General features: G+C 44.9%; 1 protein-coding gene across 1 annotated transcript in view; it reads left to right on the top strand.

The window, feature by feature from the left end:
• LOC142417837 (dynein axonemal heavy chain 9-like) overlaps positions 1-19,661 on the top strand; it is a 121,606-nt gene that overhangs the window by 23,417 nt on the left and 78,528 nt on the right. Inside the window, exons 7-11 of the mRNA XM_075518928.1 lie at positions 1,276-1,395; positions 11,756-11,944; positions 13,280-13,515; positions 15,706-15,828; positions 17,933-18,137. Of these exons, the coding sequence (XP_075375043.1) occupies positions 1,276-1,395; positions 11,756-11,944; positions 13,280-13,515; positions 15,706-15,828; positions 17,933-18,137 (873 nt within the window). The remainder of the gene's footprint in view (positions 1-1,275; positions 1,396-11,755; positions 11,945-13,279; positions 13,516-15,705; positions 15,829-17,932; positions 18,138-19,661) is intronic.

Below are 19,661 nucleotides of genomic sequence, written 5' to 3' on the forward strand. Positions count from 1 at the left end.
CTTTGTCTGCCTGGGAAATAAGGTTGCTAGGAATCTGGGGAGGGTAGATGTAGAAGCAAGATGTGTACTCGCAGTTGCACACAGATATATTTGTGTGTTACTGCAGAGCGGGTCTGGTGGGTACCGCAGGTATGATCTGTTCTTCACAGCTCATAGACACTCATTTATCAGATCGTGCCTGTGTAATGGGATTTTATATATATGAGCATATGTAGGCACATACATTCGTATGCATGCAGAGACAGAAACTTTTTGTGTTACTAATTCCAAGGCAGGTTGAGGAGAGTCTGCTTTGTGTTTTCCAGTATCCTGGAGAGCTGCAGATATCCCTAATATAATCCTTTTTCATTTTCAGGTTTGTTTCTAGTACGTAGCTCAAACAGCGTTAAAGTGATTTACAAGCAGTTTAGCCTTAAGCAGTTTGCATCGGGTGCAGATAAAATAAATTACTACTTCTACTTCTCTTATCAGAAGTGAAATGCTCCAAGTGTTTGTGGGAGCCGTCGATTTGTTTTAGACCAGAGAGTGAACAGCTCTGTCCAAGCAAAGGGCTCTTCTTCTTTTCCTCCAGGTGGTTTGGGCCCTTTCTGCCCCTTCCCAGCCCCAGAGCACTTTGCAGCCAACCTGCATGTGAGATGGTCCCACCTAGTGCTGGTTGGGCTCCTCTGCAGGAGTGGCCCATGGCACGTGCTCAGGCAGCTTTAGGAGCAGAACAACTTTATTGACTTATTTGTCATATTCCCTTCTAGAAACAGGGTGCAGGAGGTATGGCTTGGAGATGATTCAGGCATACCTCCAGCTGCCTAAGGAGCCCCTTGGGGATTTGCACACAACTTGGTGAATCAGCAGAGCCTCAAGGACTGGACTGAGACCAAGGGGACTGCAGCATCAGGAGTATAAAATTCTATTTTCTTAGCTGCCCTGCTCATTGCTCAGCCATAGCACCAGTCATGGGTACTTGGCCATAAGGACCGCCTTTCCCAGTTTAAAATCACACCAGGGCAGAGCCCCAAATAAATTGGGTTTGTGTGTTCTTTGCCTCTGCCCTGTGCTGAGGATGTGAGTTACAAGCACGGAAAACGGCACAGCAGGTCTCTGCTCTGCGCTGGCTCCTGATGTCCCAGCGCTGCGTGGGGACTGCGCCCTGGGTGCCAGCCTGGGCAGCACCAGGTGTGGTGGAGCTCGGCCAGCCCCGCCCGCAGGGCGAATCATCTCTGGAGAAGGGTTTTCCTTAAAACTGTGCTGTTATTTTCTCCTTTTTTTTTCCATGCGCAGCGCCTCAATGAGAACCTGGGAAAGCTCACAGCCAAGTTTGAGAAGGCCACTTCAGACAAACTCAAATGTCAGCAAGAAGCTGAAGCTACAGCGTGTACCATCGCTCTTGCAAATCGACTGGTGAGTGTCAGCAGATGCGACTCTAATGGCATGAATGGGAGGTATCAGGTGCTGCTCATACACAAACCACGTGCACACAGTACATTACATCCTCTAATTTTTTTGGAATACATTTCCTGCACTGCAGCAAGTTTCAGTAATGAAAATGAATTTGCATTGGCTGTTTTCATACATCAGGGTAGGCACTGCTCATGTTTAAAGAGACTGGCTATACTCTCTTCACAGCTCTCATCTCCTTTTTGTTACTTAAATGCATGATCAAGTACTGATGGGCCAAAACTGTGTGACTCAAAATCGTATCGTGAAAACAAATAGGGAATATGCCAGTTGCAGGTTTTGAAATGACAAAAAGTTAATAGTGAAAAGCTCTAAAAACCCGGTGCGTGTCCTTGTTATCAGCCCATCGGTATGCATTGCAGTCTGTTGTACCTTCAAAATATGCAGCCTCCTAGTCCTCTGTGGGAGCAATGCCCTTGTCACTGCTTCACAGAGAAGAGACTGAGAGCTAACGGCTTCTGTTCACACTGTCCTGTTCGCTGGAGCCCCAGCTCACATCCAATGCTGCAATTGTCCTTAAGGCTTTGTATTTTGGTTTCTGCACTGGCTGTTAGCTTGGAGCGAGCCAGTTCTTCCTCCAAGCAAGGAAACAGGGCTGCAGGAGACCAACCTGTGCTTCAGCTCTGCCCTGGCAGGCGGTGGGGTTGGAGCTGGTTCTAGCAGCTGGCGCTGCTGATTCAAGCTCACCCTCTAGCACACGAAGGCAGCATTGACGTCATCTTGGTGGAGAGCCCCAATTTTTTTATGCTTTTAAAACATCTGACTCGCTAGACCTGCGGGGAAGATGCAAGTAGAGGTACAGACTTCTATGGGTGCAGACTTAGGCAGTGCACTCCCACACTGCTTCTGCTGCAGCTCTTGGCATGGAAAGTGCCTGTCTTGCCCTGTTTTGGGTGTGGGATGTGTGTGCAGCTCAGCACAGGGCTCCTGCCTGAGACCTGGCAAAACTCACAGAAACACACGGCCCCTTCCCTGGGGCTGCGCAGCCTGATTTTGTAGCAGCACTGCAAGAAAGGCTGCTGTGCTGCCCTTCCTCCCAGGAGCAGCGGAGATGTTGTGTTCAAAGCACTCTCTTTTCCAAGAGGCTGTCCCGGTATCTCCGGGAGGGTGTCCTGCTCGGTCTGCACGTATTCAGGGATGGAAGTTGGTCCCAGTCTGTCTTGTTGAAGCTGCTTTTGCTGGTGGGGCTGGTGGCAGCTAAGTCAGAATGCAAAGATATTTCTAGAAGTCATGCTGGATGCAGGTTTCTCTGCTTCTTTTACCAGCTCATGGCTGTGTTGGGCTGTAATTTGTATGTAAAGTATCCATTTGTATCTATCCCAATATAGCATGCAGTGATAAGGATAAAAAGATAGCCACATGGTTAAGCTTTTTCCTTTGGACATGGAGAGTTGTGTTCAATTCTCCATTTCATACTCTCAAACCTTCTTAGGTGACCTTCAGCAAATTGCTTTAGCCTGGATCTTCAGAGCTGTTTAGATTTCAGGTGGGTTTTCATGGGCACGTGAAAAAGCCTGCATTTAGTGGGGCATCGAAGTGCTCCCCAAAACTGCACAGTTCACCTGCTAAACGCCTAGCTACTGGGAAACTTTAAAAGACCTTCATCTTTAATCTCTGTGAGCCTGCTTTGGAAAACAGGAGTGTAGCACTGCTGTAGCACAGGCAGCTGCTTTGCAGACAAATGCCGGCAGGACTGTGATATACTCAGATATAAGGGGTCAAAGACAAACAGCAGATAAGTCCCTTTCTACACTGATTTAGGTCTCTTTTATGCAACCACTGTAGGAGTTTTATGCTTTCGTGTTCTTCAGGTTAAATCTTACTGAGTGCTTTCAAAACCTTTAATTAAAACAGGAAAATAGCTTTTTCAGTTGAAAGAGCCGTTTATGTTTCTGGGGAGATTTTGCAGGATGAGTATTTCCCTGTGTCTTTCCACAGCCTAAGCAAATCCTTTTAACATGTGATGTGGAGGTAGATTGTGGCTCTGAGTCACGTAGGAGTCAGTAAACACAGAATACAAGAAGAAAATGTTTCATGAAAAAAGAAACATAGAAATGATGGTTTCAGTTCTCTTCATATAAATGTATGTGTGTGTGTGTAAGTGGATGTTTTACACTGAATACAGCTTAATTGCACCTCAGTTAGTGCCACTGTAACAAACAGAACATGATTTCTTAAAGGTGCATGTTTAGCATGTGAATTCTTGGCTTAAAACATGAATCTTCATTCAGGTGCAACTGTGATACTGTGATAAGGAAAAAATGTGGGATTTTGGGGGGGGAGTTGGCTTAGCTATATTAACAAAATTGTCCTTGTAAAACAAAATGAGCAAATATTTTAACAAGACAGAGAGTCACTTGTGATGTATGTTCCTACATGATTTTGAAAGTTTAATAATTTCCTTTAAAAGAAAGCATTTTGACTCTGAAATCAAGATAAGACAGTGGAATCAAGTTTTAGAAAAACTTTATTTGGTTACAGTCGAGGTTTTTGCGATGATGCATGCATCTGCCCGTGGTCTGATAGCACTGAGTTTGTGTCACGGGCAGTGTAATCTCAGTGAAGCAACAGGAATATATTTGCTTAAGCATCTTCTTTACCTTACTCATTAATTGGGACTGCTCACAGGCTCAGGGTCAGCACCTGCTTAAAAGCAGTACTTGTTCACATGCTTTGCTGATGCTGGACTACGTACTTAACTGGTTAGGCACAATTGTTTAGGCACAATTGTTTAGGCACAATTGTTTAGGCACAGTCTTGATGATTTATTTTGTACAGCAGTTTAGCTGCCTTGGCTTCAAAGCCTCCCTATTTCTTTCCTCTTGCAGTGCTTTGGATGCACCGGTGACAGGTTTTGGAAAGAAACCTTTCCCTGTCAAGGCTTCACGAGAACCCTAGCAGCAAACTTTGAAATCTTGCAACCATTAAAGCAATTAGGAAGTGGTTATGCACAAACTGCTTTTCCCACCCCGCTCTTATTTGATGTTGTGTGAATGGGAGAAACTATGCACAGCTCTGCCTGGTCACCAGTGGGTGACGTTGGCCATTCTTGTAGTTATTTCAGTCTCTTATATATACTTAAAATGAGAATTTTTAGGTGATTTGGTTTCAAGTCTCTCATTGAAACAAACTGAAAATGGTAAAATAGAAAAGGAGGATGCGTTAGTGCGGAGCCTGATCTGTGCATCAAGAGAACTGGGTGGAGGAGGGTGTTTTGATTTTTTTTTTGGCAGATAAAGGACATCAATCGGGTTTAGGCTTTCTACTTTGAATATGATTATTATTTTTCAGCCCTGCCAGTCCTTGCTGAGTTTTATAAGCCATTTTCATTTAGATTGAATTTGAACATCTGCTCAAGTACGGTGCATTGCCATAGCGGGGACCATGATTAGTCACGTCTTCCTGTGCTCGCGAAGGTGATGCCCAGGGGGGCTGGAAAGCAGTTTTTGCTCTGCGTTTGAAAGTATGGAGAGCTTCCCCAAGCTGCGTCTATCTACGTGCATAGGTGAGACAGGCTAAACATTGTTTTCTCCATAATCTGCCAACGTTGTCATCTTCTACACTCGGCTGCTGCCAGGACACGCTCTCCCCCAGGTTGAAACACTCTTTCCTTCGTCGTTAGAGAAAAAGCAGAGCCAGGTGGAAGTAAATCTCTATTCCTGCATCTAGGATCACACAAAACTGAAGCATCATAGGACTGGCACAGTCTTTGTGGTGGTGAGAAAGATGGGTGCTGGGCAATGCCCTGGATTCCACTAGGAAAAAGTGTCTTGTTTTTTATTGATCTCTAGCTGGCAAACATCATCTGCCTCACTTGTGCTGGATAAATTTTTCAGTCTGATAGTCACAAGCGTTGGTAACAGATAAGAGGCTGAGAGCTTAGGGAAGCCAGTGTCAACCCTGGGCTTTTATAAAGCAAAAAAGGATGGAGTGGGATTGTTTGCGTTCTGGTTTTGTCTATGGCTTGCTGAGAGATGAATACACGTGTACACACAAACACAAAACACCGTTGAAAGTCTCCTGTTGCTCCAAACAATGTACAGGCTAAACCCAAGTGCAACAGCAAACAAGGGAAGAAAACCAGGTATCTGTCCAGTGTCTCCTGCTGCCACGTCTCCAAATACAAAGACTTGGAAGGAGATTTGAGTGATGCTTGGAGCTCTCCTAATGCTGCAAATAGGCTCATAAATTATCTTTCTGCTGCTCTCTCCCTCCCAGCCCTTTTAACCCTACCCAACTGTGCCAGAAAACCATTGTCAAAGATGGAAAGACAGCAGCCCCATTAGTAGTGCATGAGCCACCCGGACAGCGCTTCCTGCAGAGACCCTCCGTGCCTGTTGCCTTGGGACTGCGGTGTAGATGGAGGGACTGTCACCTTCAGCTTTCCAGCCTGAGGCTCAGAGCTGTGATTAGTTGGCTGGAAGGGTTTCTTCTCTTGCTGCCACACTGAGGGCTCCAACTTCCCACTTGCATTGGAACATTTTGCAATGGAGCCAGGAACGTGTTGCACAGACAACTGCAGGCATGCGCCATCCTGCTCCTGCAGTCGATAAAGCCTCGGGACCTGCAGACAGCGTTAGCTGCTGATGGGCAAAGTCATCCAGACTAAATCCAGAAACTCTGTCTCTCATTTCACATGGAGATAAGCACAGGCTGTCGACTGGGAACTCCTGTCTGGAACCGAAATCCCTGAATGAATGTCCCTTGGGCTCCTGTCTGGAGCTTTAATGGGGAGAACGTGGCTCTTGCCAGGCCAGTTGCAAAGAGAGAAAAGTAACTCTGGCTTCTCATGCTGCCAAGGTGCGCACGGTGATGCACGATTACCAGGGGTCTCTGCTTACTGTGGATCATATGGAAAACAATGTAAGAATAATATGATTAGGATCAGGGATGATTTAAAAGTCTGGGCAAGGCCAGGGTTATTCCTGCTGGTGGAAGTTATTAGAGTTCAATGCAACTTGTTGGGAGATGAGGACAGAGGCACTCAGTCCCTGGGAAATCAGCTGTCTCTGCCTGCGGCTGGGGTACAAGCTGCAACATTTGTATTGTGGTTTAATAGAGAATCTGTTCACTTAGAGTTTTTATTTAGAGGTGAAATCTTATCATGCTTGCCATAAGATGGAGAGAAAAGCTGGAGGAGTGGGAACACTGCATCCCAGGCCATCTCCTCCCCACCCCACAGCCGGGGCAGAACTTGAATTGAGACTCCGTCGGGTTCCTTAGAGCACTGTGCGTCTTGGCTGGTCGCAGGACAGAGCTGCCGCTGCGAGGAGCTGCTAGCAGGCGTCGTAGCTGAGGGAGCACTGAACACAGTCAGCTGTAAACGCAGACAAGAACAAGTTATGTCAGTGCCAGTTCCACTAGCTGTTTATAAAGGCCTGGTTAGAAAGCAGAGCTTGCTACTACTGCTGTCAAAAATGCGTCACTTTTGCAGTGTATGCAAGGAACTACTTGCATCCCGACTTGCTGTTGTGCAATGCACACCGCCTCCTGCGTCATCTCTGGCTTCTAGCTAGGAATAGATCCTGACAGCCCTTACTGATGTGCAATTTCTGTGACATCCAAGGTGTGTGACCTATGTGACTGTGGGCAGAAATAAGTTCCCAGACTTTGAAATAAACATATTTGAGGTTGTATGAAGAACACACCTAACTAAACACAGATAGTATTGCTTTGCATTGAAAAACAAAACAGGGGGATGAAGGCAAGCTGAACTTTTACAGTGCCTTAATTTTAGTTTGGCATCTCGTGAACTTCAGATGACCTAGGGAAGATGCTCTGGGATCCAAGGGACAGGGACCAGGGAACATCTAGGGATCTGTGCACCAGACAAGGGAGGATGGCTGGTGGTGGTATTTGTGAGTGGATATGTGCTAATGTGGCAGATGAAATTTAGTGATGACAAATGCAAAATAAAGCGTGCAGGGAAAACGAACTGTAATCATGCATTTACATTGATAGGTCCTAATTGCACTATTATCACTCACAGAAGAGCTCTTGGAGTTGTTGCAGAGAGTTCTCAGAAACAGCAGTGTGGTACTCGGCTGGAGGAAGAAAGGCAAATTAAATATTACGAATGGGTAAGAAAAAATCAGGAAGCAGAAATTAAACAATCATTGTATCAGTTCAGATCTATGGTGTGCCCACATCTTGCATGCTGAACACAGTCAGGTTACCCCATCTCAGAAGGCTGTAGGCAACCTAGAAGAGGTACAAAGATGTATGCAACAGCCTCCATATGTGAAGAGAGGAAATAGATTAGGACTTTTCATTTTGGAAAAGAGGCAGTGTAGGGATAGATGTGACAGAAGCCTATAAAATCATGAATAGTATGCAGAAGGTGAATAGGGAATGATTGTTCACTATCTCTCATTATCAAAGAGCTAAAGGTAATCAAATGAGATGGCTTTTAATTTGCTACTTGCTAAATAAAAAGAATTCCAATGACTTCTAGGATCTGAGGTGGAAGACACCTGGGATTTCTTTAAGATACTAAAAGTGGCAGTAGTATTTGACCCAAGCAAAGGAGAAGAAAAGACCCCCAGGACCTAAGTGGATTAAAAAAAAATCACCTCAAGCAATTAATTAGGAGTATGTAAAGAGTCTACAAGTATTAGGAAAATCAGATCAGTAAAGACTTCTTGGTCTTAGAGGCTATGGGAGTGGTATGAGAATTGACCTCAAGGAGGCTGGAGGAAAGACCTGTAGGTACTTCATCTATAAAAGCTACAAAGTAAAGATGGAGGTAGTAGACATCTATGCACTGTTACTGGAGTTAAGATTGAGGATAATTTAGGTATGATCCTTAAAAATAACTGATAACTTAAACGTAGTGCTTTGCTGCTTTTTCAACAAGTAGGATTATGTAAGAACAGATATGCGGGCTGCGACCAAGTCTGTCCAGCTTCAGCTGGACTCCAGCAAATGTCCAGAACAGAGGAGGAACAGGGCAGGTATATCCCATGCTGCCTGATTCCTGATATTTTCCAGCCTTCATATGCTCCACTTCAGTGAATGTGGGTATACATGATAAGACAGACGTGTAAGACTAAGAACATAAAAATGGGAATTCCCACAGATAAAGAGGAAGCGTGACTGTAGTTGAAATAACGGGATGGTCTGGATATGAGAACCACAGGAATGGGATGAAATTCAGTAATACAAGACGTAGGCATGTAACTACGGATTTATATCAGATTGTGTGTCTTTAAACCGGGAGCACATTGCTAGCAACCAGTGAGGACCGCTTGAATCTATTTGTTCAGGCTTTGCCCTACACGTCACGTAGCCCTAAGAAAGGCAGAAGTGGTCCTAATCATATCAAGAGTAGAGTTTCTAGCAAAGCTAAGGGAATATCAGCACGCGCTGAGATCAGCACAAGGCACTGGGGAAATTTTCTCTGCAGCTTTGTGCGTAGGATGGTGGTTCACGTTCATGAAAGAGTAACCCAGCTGAAACAGGTTTAGGGACAGCTCTGAGGTTGAACGGGGCAAAGAAAAATCTGCGGCCTCTCTTTCTGCTCCTGGAAGGAGTCAGACTGCCTAGAAGGCAGTTTTCACTGATTCAAAGGAGCAGATTTGTCAAGGCAGAAAGGCCATCAGAGGTATTACTGCAGGTGTCTTGTAGTTCTTTTGTTCATCGGAATAATCATAAACAATCTGGATGAGATGATGTGTAAGTAGGTCACACGGTTTCTCAGTGATATGAATACAGTAATGATGGAGACTGTCTATAAAGAATTGTAAAAATGATACCAAATGATGGAGGTAGGAAATGCCAGGTAGATAAATGTAAAGTAATGTATATTGGAAAAATTAGTTTTTACTTTACATACCCTGTAAGTGTTGCTGAGCTATTATAATTCAGGAATGAAATGATGGAGTTAAGAGTTCTGTGAGTATGTGAGATCTGTGCTCCCAAAGGCAAAAAACCCCTCAACAAACCGAAAACCCAAGCCGAAATTGAATGTTAGGGTTCATTAAGAAAAGAAGAGAGAACAAACCAGAGAAAAATCACAATCTCACTATATAAATACATTCTAAATAAACCTTGAATGTGCAGCTGTACCTCCGCCCCCTCTGCTCAAAGGATGTAGTAGAATGGGAAATGGTGCAGAGAAGGTAACAATAAAAAGAAACTGGATAATAAAGATTACATCATTCGGTAAAGATAAAGACTGCAAGGACAATCAAAAGGCTTCTTCTGTGTGAGGAATTATTGAATAAGCTAAAGCTCTTCAACCTCAAAAGGAAACAGCAGAGAGGATATCAAGGGCTTGAAGTCATGAGTGGTATGGAGAAGGTGACATGAGCATGATTGTTTGCTGTTTTTCCGCTGTGCGAACAGGTTTTAACAATTGAAAAGGTCAGGCAGCACATCAAAGGTTATACTTTTTTTACGGAAAGCATGGCTAAACTGTCTATCTCCTGACCACAGAATGGTATAGATGCCAGAAGGTTGGTTGGTATCCATGGCAGCTTAGACTCAGTCATGAAGGAAAAAATCATCAGTGGCTATTAAGCACGAAGATATAAGCTCTGTTTCAGCAGGTCCTTAAACCTCCAGTTGTGGGAAGATGGAAATTATGTCGGGAACTATTACCAGGTGCTCATTTGTACAGTCTTCCCAAGTCATCTGCTAAGGGCTGCTGTCAGCAGAGAAGATGCCGAAGGAGGTGGACCTTGGGTCTGGCCTGGTAGAGCTGTTCCTATGTTTGTATATGTCAGAGGGGAACTAGATCAACTTCTTTTCCTTAGCCAAGCGGAGCATATTCCCTAGAAAATACTGGCTGTTTATAAAAGCATCTGGAGGTACACACGAAAGGAGAGGGTGAAAGGAGAGCTGTTTGAGCTGGAGGACAGTGTCTGCCTGGGAACTGATGGCATAAACTGTCCAGGACTAAATCTGTGTTGGAAATCAGAAGATGGCTCCTAGCTCTCAGAAGGTAGCGAGATTCTACTAGAAATAGGACTTGGTCAAGTTGGAATGTGTAACAGTGGAATTCAGTGAGGATCTGAAGGTGGTGCCTTCCCATCCTGGGGACCTGTGTTCTGCATATCAGTTTAAGATGGCAAAATAACCCAGTTTAGGGGAGTGAGTTATTCAAGGTGTTCATAAGGCTTATCATAGGAATTTGTGTTAGAGCTGGTCCTATTTAACATTTAACAGTGACCTGGAAGAAGGAGACAGTGTTGTATTAGTTGCAGCACCTCTTGTTTGGGGAGGTTTGCAATAAAAGAAGGATATAGAGGAATTGTTAACAAAAATGAGAAATACGAGAAATAACCCTAAGCTCATGTGTACTGTATACGGAAGAAGAAAAATAGAAAGTGCTGGTTGGCCCTGGTAACAGAGGCCTGTGAGTGGAGGGGATCTGTACGTTACATGGATGTTTCCAGAGTGCCTTGACAACAGGAGGGTGATTATGAATTTGACCATAAGGTTTGGCATTCTTGGTCTCAAATCCATGAGGCCAACTTCTAACTGGTTTGGGTTTTTCTGGCTTGTGAATCTGAAGGATGCATTCCATTCATATTTCCAAGCTGTGTTTCTCTGTTAATAGAGCTAAAGTTTTATCCTTTAAAAAAAAAGGGGGGGAGGGGGTGTGCCAGGATATCTCTTATAATCACAAGACTTCAGGAATGAGGGACCAGTGGTACCCCGAAAAGTACCAATGGTCAAAGAAGTTGTCCGTGTGTGTAGAGGAATCTTATTTTACAAGGAGATGCTGTACCCTCTTCAAAGCTGGTAAGCCCCCAGTTCGACTGCTTGCGCATTGGATGCTCATGAAAAATATCCATGAGGAAGTGTTTTCTGGACAGAGCCTTAAGGGAAAGAAAAATGTAGACCCAAGGGGATCATGATCAAAATCCCATCTACGTGGGGTAATAATAAATTGTGTGAAATAGCTGAAGGTTGTGGCTGTTGGAGAGGAGTGCTCTGTGTGAGAGAGCATGTAATGAGGTGTGAATCTGTGGCATTAAGGCAATTAATAGTCGATGGGCTGCCTCAGAAATCTTTATGCAGATATCTTTATGTGAATTCCTGCTGGGGAAGTGATAGATCCTCCCTTGATGATTTTAGAGGAGTTGTGGAGCAGACAGCTGAGATTTGACTGCAGGACAGGTCTTTCACTGAATGGGCTGGAGTGGTTAGCAAAGTAACGGTTGAATATTTCCCATCCCCAAGTTTTAAACTTCAGTAAATGACAATTGATGTCAGGAACAGGGTATGGATGTGGGCAGATCCTGAGGTATTGCTTAAAGAACCACTGTAATGATCAATGTGACTTGGGAAATTGTAGGTTGGGGGACTCGCCTCTGAGAACGTGAGATGGGCTGAAGCCGTGAAGAACTTCAAACAGCAACAGAGCACCTTGTGTGGAGATGTCTTGCTGATTACAGCCTTCATCTCCTACCTGGGCTACTTCACCAAGAAATACCGTCAAGACCTCCTGGATGGAATCTGGAAGCCATATTTGCACCAGCTAAAAGTAAGCCCTGATTTCTCCAAAAAGCCATTGTTACTGGAATTAACATGGTCATAAATCCTGATGCCCACAGGGGATCCCCCAAGTGAGGGGATACCCCAAATGAGGGGCATCCCTGTGTCCCCACCAAGTTGAATTGAGGAGCAAGACATAGCCACACTTGATTTCCTCCTCTCTGGGGAAGACTTTATGGTGTCCTTGCTCCATGCAAGTGACTCGATTCCTCCGTGTACAGAGGAGAGTTCCCGATGCAGCAACCCAAACATGGAGCCCAGGACCAATGATGTGCAGTTTTAACCAGGCATCAGGGATGGCCTAGAACGAGGGAGGTAGTATGGAGAAGCAATTGCTTGGAGCAGGCAGACCTCACTGTCAGCTCTCTAGCAGGCTTGAAAAAACTCCAGATGGTTCTTCATGCTGGACACAAGCTCCGTTCATGCTGGCCATTCCTCTCAGCTGGTTTTACCCACGTCTTGCTGTTTGGACCAGGTGGTGACTGTCATGTTTCAAACTTGTTTAATATTTCACTGATTTTAACAGGTCCTCTCATACATCAGTAAATGCAAGTGCTCGGTCTCCTGCAGGATTGAGCTTTTGCACATCGGTACAGTAACTGTTATAAATCCTGGTGAAATGCCAAGAAGCTTTTAAACAAGGTTGCAACGAGGCAGTGATGCCCAAATCAAAAAGCTGAGAAAATCAGCAGGTTCCTCAGGATGAGAGAGGAAAACCTTCATTCTGCATTTCTTAATGCTAAGCCAAAAATTTAGTTAAGAAAGGCAATATTTTTCCAAAAAATGACCTAACTCTGTGCTTAGAAATTTCAAGGAAGTGCCTGTATTTCTAATGGAAAATTAAAGGCCCATTCTGCTCAGATAACTGGCACAGATAACTTTCTGGTTGTCACACCCAGAAATGGCCTCCCATGTCAGAGAAGTGTTTCTGAAACTGCTAATGCTGTTTTGCAACACAACAGCAGGCTTATGAGGGTGTTAATTATATTCTTCCAAGCTGTCGTCTGGGAGAGCTTGTAGAGGGCAGCGTGATCTGCGCCTGCTTGGCTGGGCTGTGGCCCTTCGGGGTGCTTAGTGCTCTGCAGGCAAAAATCTTTGCGTTGCCTGCATAATTTGCGTTTGTTCACAACAGAATTGGGAAACACTTAATACTAGATCAAAACTACCCTGTAGAATGGGAAGTCACTGATAAATATGACTTATCAGTTATTAATTAAGCTGACTTTTCTTGAAATGTTTTCCTTGCTCATCTCTGGAATATGTTGCAAGTTGCACTCACCGCTTTTTGCTGACAGAGTAGGAAGCATTTCTCCTTTCCTCCCAGGTGCCAATCCCTGTAACTCCATCCCTGGATCCTCTGACCATGCTGACAGATGATGCTGATGTAGCAGCTTGGCAGAACGAGGGCCTGCCAGCTGATCGGATGTCCACTGAAAATGCCACCATCCTCACCAACTGTGAGCGCTGGCCCCTCATGGTGGATCCCCAGCTGCAGGGTATCAAATGGATCAAAACGAAGTATGGCGAAGACCTCCGAGTGATCCGAATTGGGCAGAAGGGGTAAACATCAGACTTATCACATAATACTGCCTTTTAATAGTTATCTGCCTGTCGTATTTGATGAATAGCATATATTTAACTGCAACCATCTGAGCTAATTACATTGAGGAAAACCCTCAAATATATTTGCGCATTAGCTGCTTATTCATTACCAAAATGATAGAGATTTCTCATTAAATAGAGGGTCTGTTTAGTGCTTGGCTCAGTTACCATAGAAACTCTTCTGAAACTGAGAATGGAGACAGCTATGTGCTGGAGGCTGAGCTACGTGTAGGGTTATGGTATCCTCCATCAGGCTCGTCTTATGTGTTGTGTCCTGACTCAGTTTCATCCAGGAGACTGAGTGGGGCTTCCTACATCTTGGAAGAAGAGAGAGGACCTGGACATGGAGGGAGAAGCTGCCATGAGGGTCACCATGCCCTGGAGACCAGCTGGGCTAACTCTGTTCCCGCACTGGCACCAGCTAGGATGTTCTTATTGCAGCACCCCTGCATTGGTCTGGCTAAATCTTTTATGGGAAGGCTTTTCCGCTCCTGGCTCTTATCTCTGGTCAGCACACAGACTGGTCTTCTGCTATCTCAGTTTGCACCTATTTCTACCCACTAGTGAGGAGTCCCAGCTGGGATGGAGAAGACCCAGCGTCAAATCCCTGCTTGGGTATGAGCACTGAGATTATTTTTTTTTAATACAGAGCAAAGCATTGGCAACAGGTGAGAGTGATCCCAAGCTTGGTGCTTGCAAATTCATGTAGATTTGGAGATGCCTTGGGGTTGTCCAGGTTGTTTTGCTGGTGCCTCCTCTGCTTTCCTCATAGAAAACAGCAAGAAGTTATTAGTTTTGATCTTGTGTGGGATGACAATACATCTCATTTTTCATCAGAGTAAATGCGTGTTTCCTGGCCAACCTGGTCACCATGCCTTGCAGTTATTCAAAGCCGTCTCTGGAAAAGTAAGGATCCCAGAGGAGGCATCTAAATACAAACCTCCAGGATGGAACAAGAGGAACAGACCCTGTAACATTCATATACTGCCATTACAGCTTGCTGTGCAAACACAGCATCTCATTTTCCCCTCCCTCCCCGGCCACACACCAGGCTGGTAGATACTCTAAGAGGGGAGTTTAGTGTGTTGCTGTGATGTCTCAGGGCCATGGGCCAAAAGCATCATTCACTGCCCCATTACAGTAAATAAGGGAGTGTTTCATCATCTGGGAAATGGTGCTTCTTTGCTTTCAACTGCTTTAAGAGATTTAAACCCACACCCCTCTCTCCTTCAGGAAAAGGCTATTTGAGAAGCTTTGGGGTCAGCTGCTGTCATTCTCTCTGACTGTTTCTTTGTATAAAGTATTCCTGGACTCAGAAAAATGGGGGCTGCCGATCAAGGATGGGGTTTGAATTGTGTCAACATATTACTTTAAAGGTCAGGCTTAAAGGTCACTCTGAACTTCTTGTCTTAGATCTTTCTATCAGCTCTGGAGGTTCCAAATTCTCTAGCTTAGACAAGGAACCTAAATTTTAGCCAGTGGAGTTAGTTGGAGTGATTCAGTGCAACAGTGATGGTGTAACAGCGCCTGGAGCATCCTCACCGCCTGCCCAGGGCCCTTCTCTCCTCTTTGCAGCCAAGTAAGTTGTGTGAAGTGCAGAGCAGCCCTGAAGGAGAGAGCACAAGCGCTTGACCCTGCCCTTCCCGATACAAAGCATCCCAATGCAGAGCATCCCTGTTTCACAGTTAGGCACTGGGCAAAAGGGTCCAATTCCCTTGTGAGGAAAGAAGCTGTCTTAAACATGACCTTAAACCCTGGGCAAAACGGAGCTGAAACCTGCCCTTCGTCCTTGCTTTTGTGCAAGATTAACTGCATCGGTGGGTTCCGGGGGGAACAAAGTATTTGCTAAAAATAACTCCAAGCTGTCCCATCTTTGTTCACTGAGGCCCATGCTCTTTTCTTGGGAAAGAAGACACAGTTGTTATTTCTTGCCCTTGGGAGGTCTGAGACATGATTCTCTTGTTGGACAGCCAAGACTCTGCCAGTGCCACTTTCTGCACCATCTTACCCCTCTTTCTCACAGCTGCTCGCATGCGTATGTAGCTGCCATCGCGGCGTGGAGCACCCCTCTCTCCCCCTCGCATCCTCCTTGCTGCAAAGCATCACATCCAGCCTTGCTGCGGCAGGTACCAATGCTGTTTCCCACAGGTATTTGGACACGATGGAACGAGCCCTGGCTGCAGGAGAACTGGTTTTGATTGAAAACCTGGAGGAGTCTGTGGATCCAGTTTTGGGGCCGTTACTGGGACGAGAAACAATCAAGAAAGGAAGGTGAGCTTTGGGGACGCTCAGTGGCATGTGTGAATGGGTTCTTTGTGCTGTTGTGTTTTCTGTTCCTGACCTCAAATTGTGGGTGTTCATACACAGCAGCACTAACATCCTGCCTTCAGAAGTGAAGGCATTTTAAATCAGGCAATCACGGGTAATTCAGTCATAGGATGGTTTTGAAATAAACCTAGATTTTTCATTTTGTTGGACAGTGTCATTCAAACCTCATGTAAAAGAGAGACCTGTAATTCTCCTTTTGTATAGTGACCTTGGTGTCTGTAATTGGCTATCCTGACACTGAATTATTACCAAAATAGCAATTGCTGTTGTGAAGAAAAAGTAAGCTTTCATTTTAGCAAACACTGAGCACTGCTTAGGAATACAGCTACAGGTTTAAGCATTAAGAATATGTAAGTGTTTCTTAATGAGGTCAAGTTCTTCATGGCAGCTGCTGGTCACCCTCCAGCTGAGAGGAGGTCAGCGAAAGGGGCAGCCATGGAGTTCACTTTTTCCTTCTTTCTGTATGTAAAGTAAAATAAGCACATTTTTAGTGTGTGATCAAATACTGGCAACAAATAAAACCTCGTGCTCAGTGCTGAATTTGATTCAGGGACTCTTTTGATGTTGTTTCGCTGGCTTTCGCAGAGTGGATTCACCTTTAGAAGGATGCACGTCGTTAGGGCTTTTAAAAGTCTCTGCCACCGGCAGCTTTGCCACTAGCAGGAGCCCGGCATGGGCTGACCTCTGTGCCTGCTGCAGTGCCGCACAGTGCAGTCCTGGTCTTGGCTTTGTGCAGTAAATAACAAAAAGCCTGTTAAGCTCTGCCTTTCACATTCCTTAAGTTCTTTGAGGACCATTTCTTAAAATATCGCCTTGCCTATACCCTAGGATGATGTAAACTGCTGGGAAAGGCAAGCTGTCTGAAAGTTTGCAGGGGAAAACATCATGAGAAGGGTGGCTGGTTGTGGGTTCAGCTGCAGGATGGAGGGGAAGGATCATTTCAGAGGGAATGACGGTCCCAGTGAAGGGGATTGAAATGTTTGAATGTGGAGATGGGGGTACAGCAGATGTGGTGGGACTCCTGAGCCCCTCTACAGTGAAAAACTCAGTCATCCCCTTTTGGGACTGTATGTCTCTTCTCTCAAAACTCCCTGTGAGATCACGTGTTTCCTAAGAAAGGGAAAATAAGTCATAAATCAAATAAAAAGTCTGTGGGTTTCGTCTTTTCCAGGACACGAACCCAGACCCCACAGATAGATTCTGGTAGTCCCAGAGCAAGGTTTCTTGAAGTCGGGGCATTCAGCAGTATTTCTGGGTGCTGCTGTGAGCTGCCTGTACCGTGTGATTTCTCTCTGCTTCAGTTTCACAGCTGTAAAAGCAATAGAGGTGGCCAAGAGGACACCTAGTGAGCTGATGTTTGACTGGAAAGTGTATTCAAATTCCTGTGATAACACCACTGCTCCCATAAGAGTCCAACTGCATCCCTGAAAGCATTTCCAGTTTCTCTTTTCCTCTGGTTCCATGGGCTTTGTTAAACTTGGGTTCAGAGTATGTTGAATCCTGGGGTCCCTGTAAGTTTTGGACTTGATGTCAGAAATGCAGAACAGGAGAAGGTTGGGTTTTCCTGAGTGATGTTACCTGCCAGGAATGGCAACCAGTTGCTCTCCTAATCTGGCTTCACTGCTCAAGCTCAGTGCGACCACAGAATTGGCCTGATCTGAGCCAACAGACTAGGCAATTTTAGCTGTGGCTAATTAAAATCTCAACGCTGAGAGGTTTTTCCTCCATGTAACTCCAACTTTAGGTAGAATACAGCCTCTGTAAAAAGCAAGGAGGGTTCATGGTTGAACAGGCCATCCTGCTGCTGGAAACTGTGAGCCTTCTCAAATAGGATCCAAAATTCAGGGACAACTGTCTGGGGTTTTATCCTAAATCAGAAGTGATTCAGGTGCGTCCAATTTTAAATACTTTTTGCTTTAATAGTGATTTCTGTGTGAAGAGTGCAAAGTCCCATGCCGGTAGATGCCATTGACTGATACCGTCATTTGTCTTTGGGTGAACGTCCTGGGAGAGATGTGCGCTCGTGCTCCTTTTGCTCTAATTTCAGGTACATTAAGATGGGGGACAAGGAGTGTGACTTCCACCCTGCTTTCCGTCTCATCCTCCACACAAAGCTGGCAAACCCCCATTTCCAACCCGAGCTGCAGGCACAGTGCACCCTCATCAACTTCACCGTCACGCGAGATGGCTTGGAGGACCAGCTGCTCGCAGCGGTGGTCAACATGGAGAGGCCTGACTTGGAAGAGCTTAAGGTCAGTAGCTGGGAGTTTACACTGGGAGCAAGTATAAATAATAACAATGAAATTATTAATAACAATAATAAATAATAATAATTATTGTAATTTAAAACAAATTTTGTTTTCTTGGTATTTTGGGAACACTTAAAATGCAATTTCACGTTTTTTTCTCAAAAAATTTGGGTAAGAATCTCTTTCTTTTCCTGCTCCTCTTGAAATGGAAAGTGAGATTCTCATTATATCAGGGGTTTTTTTCTGGACTTCACAGATTTAATTTTGGAGGTAGGATTAATGTCACTTAATTTTAGGCATTTATGGTATAGGATTCCCACTGTAAATATTGTGAGGCTGGTAAAGAAATTTTTCTGTTCTGGTTCTTCCTCCCACTTGTTTGTAACAGGCCAAAATGTTCTCTCTCTCTCTCCTTTAATAAGTATGGCTTCAGTTTCAAGATAATTTTTTAAAGAAAATCCTTTGTTCTAATGGCGCATTTAACAACGTAACGAATATGTATAATACTCAATATTTACTGAGAGTGGGAATAAATTTACTGCACATGTTCAGTCAGGCCAGGCCAGTTTTGTAATAATCTTTTCATTTAATGAGGTTCTAAAGTACGCTAGCTGTGCAACCTTAATGATGCATTTAGTTTTAACCAGGCTCATGTGCTAACGAGCCAAAAGATGGCATCAAAAATACATAATGAACTGATTTAATGCGTAAGCTGTGGCTGTCTCGCTGGGATCATGAGAGACCCAAAGCCTCTTGATCAGGCACCCCTCGCACACGCTCAGCACTGGGTCGCAAATGCTACAAACAGCCCCTTTCCATTGCTGGTTTGCACTGAAGGGGTTTGGGGGGGTGACCACGATCAGCACAGTGGAGTCATTAACTACTGTTTTGTTAAGGACCGTTCCTCTTAGCCGCGGCAGCATCACTGTTAATGGTTGCTGTCACAATAAGAAAGATAAATTCAATATCACGTGCAGTCAACAAATCCACAATTAGACTCTGAAAATTAGTAACTCAAAATCGGCAGCACTTCCCTCCCATGCTGTAGAAGAACTGTGTATTAGAAAACAGTGAAAATGATGTGAATTAGGGATTGCATCTTTTGAAGTCCCTGCTTCTTCAGGGCGTGCGTGGTGTGGAAGAAGGAGGTTGGGCACAGGACCAGGGAAATACGTCCCCTGGTGCCAGCTATGCCACCCGCTGTGGGGGATATGGGGCTGTAGTCTTGCTTCAGAAAGCACTAAGCAGATACAGATTGGCGTGGGATGCAATTTTCTTTTCCTTTAAGAATATTTAAGACCTTTTTCTCTATATCACCACAGCAAGATAATACCAGAGCCCACTATCTCTCATCTACTTCCCTCCTGCTACGGTCCTGCTGCCCCAGCAGATATCAGGGAGGGGAAAACCAGCCTGGTATTCAGGATGTTTTGCTGGATGGGGAACAGCCAAAAAAATCTCTTCCCTGCTGGGATAAAAGCAGAGACTTGTCTCCTTAGACGTGGTGAGGGTGGCTGGCAACGGCTG

The sequence above is a fragment of the Mycteria americana genome, chromosome 16 (genome assembly GCF_035582795.1).
Source record: "Mycteria americana isolate JAX WOST 10 ecotype Jacksonville Zoo and Gardens chromosome 16, USCA_MyAme_1.0, whole genome shotgun sequence".
Taxonomy (NCBI): Eukaryota; Metazoa; Chordata; class Aves; order Ciconiiformes; family Ciconiidae; genus Mycteria; species Mycteria americana.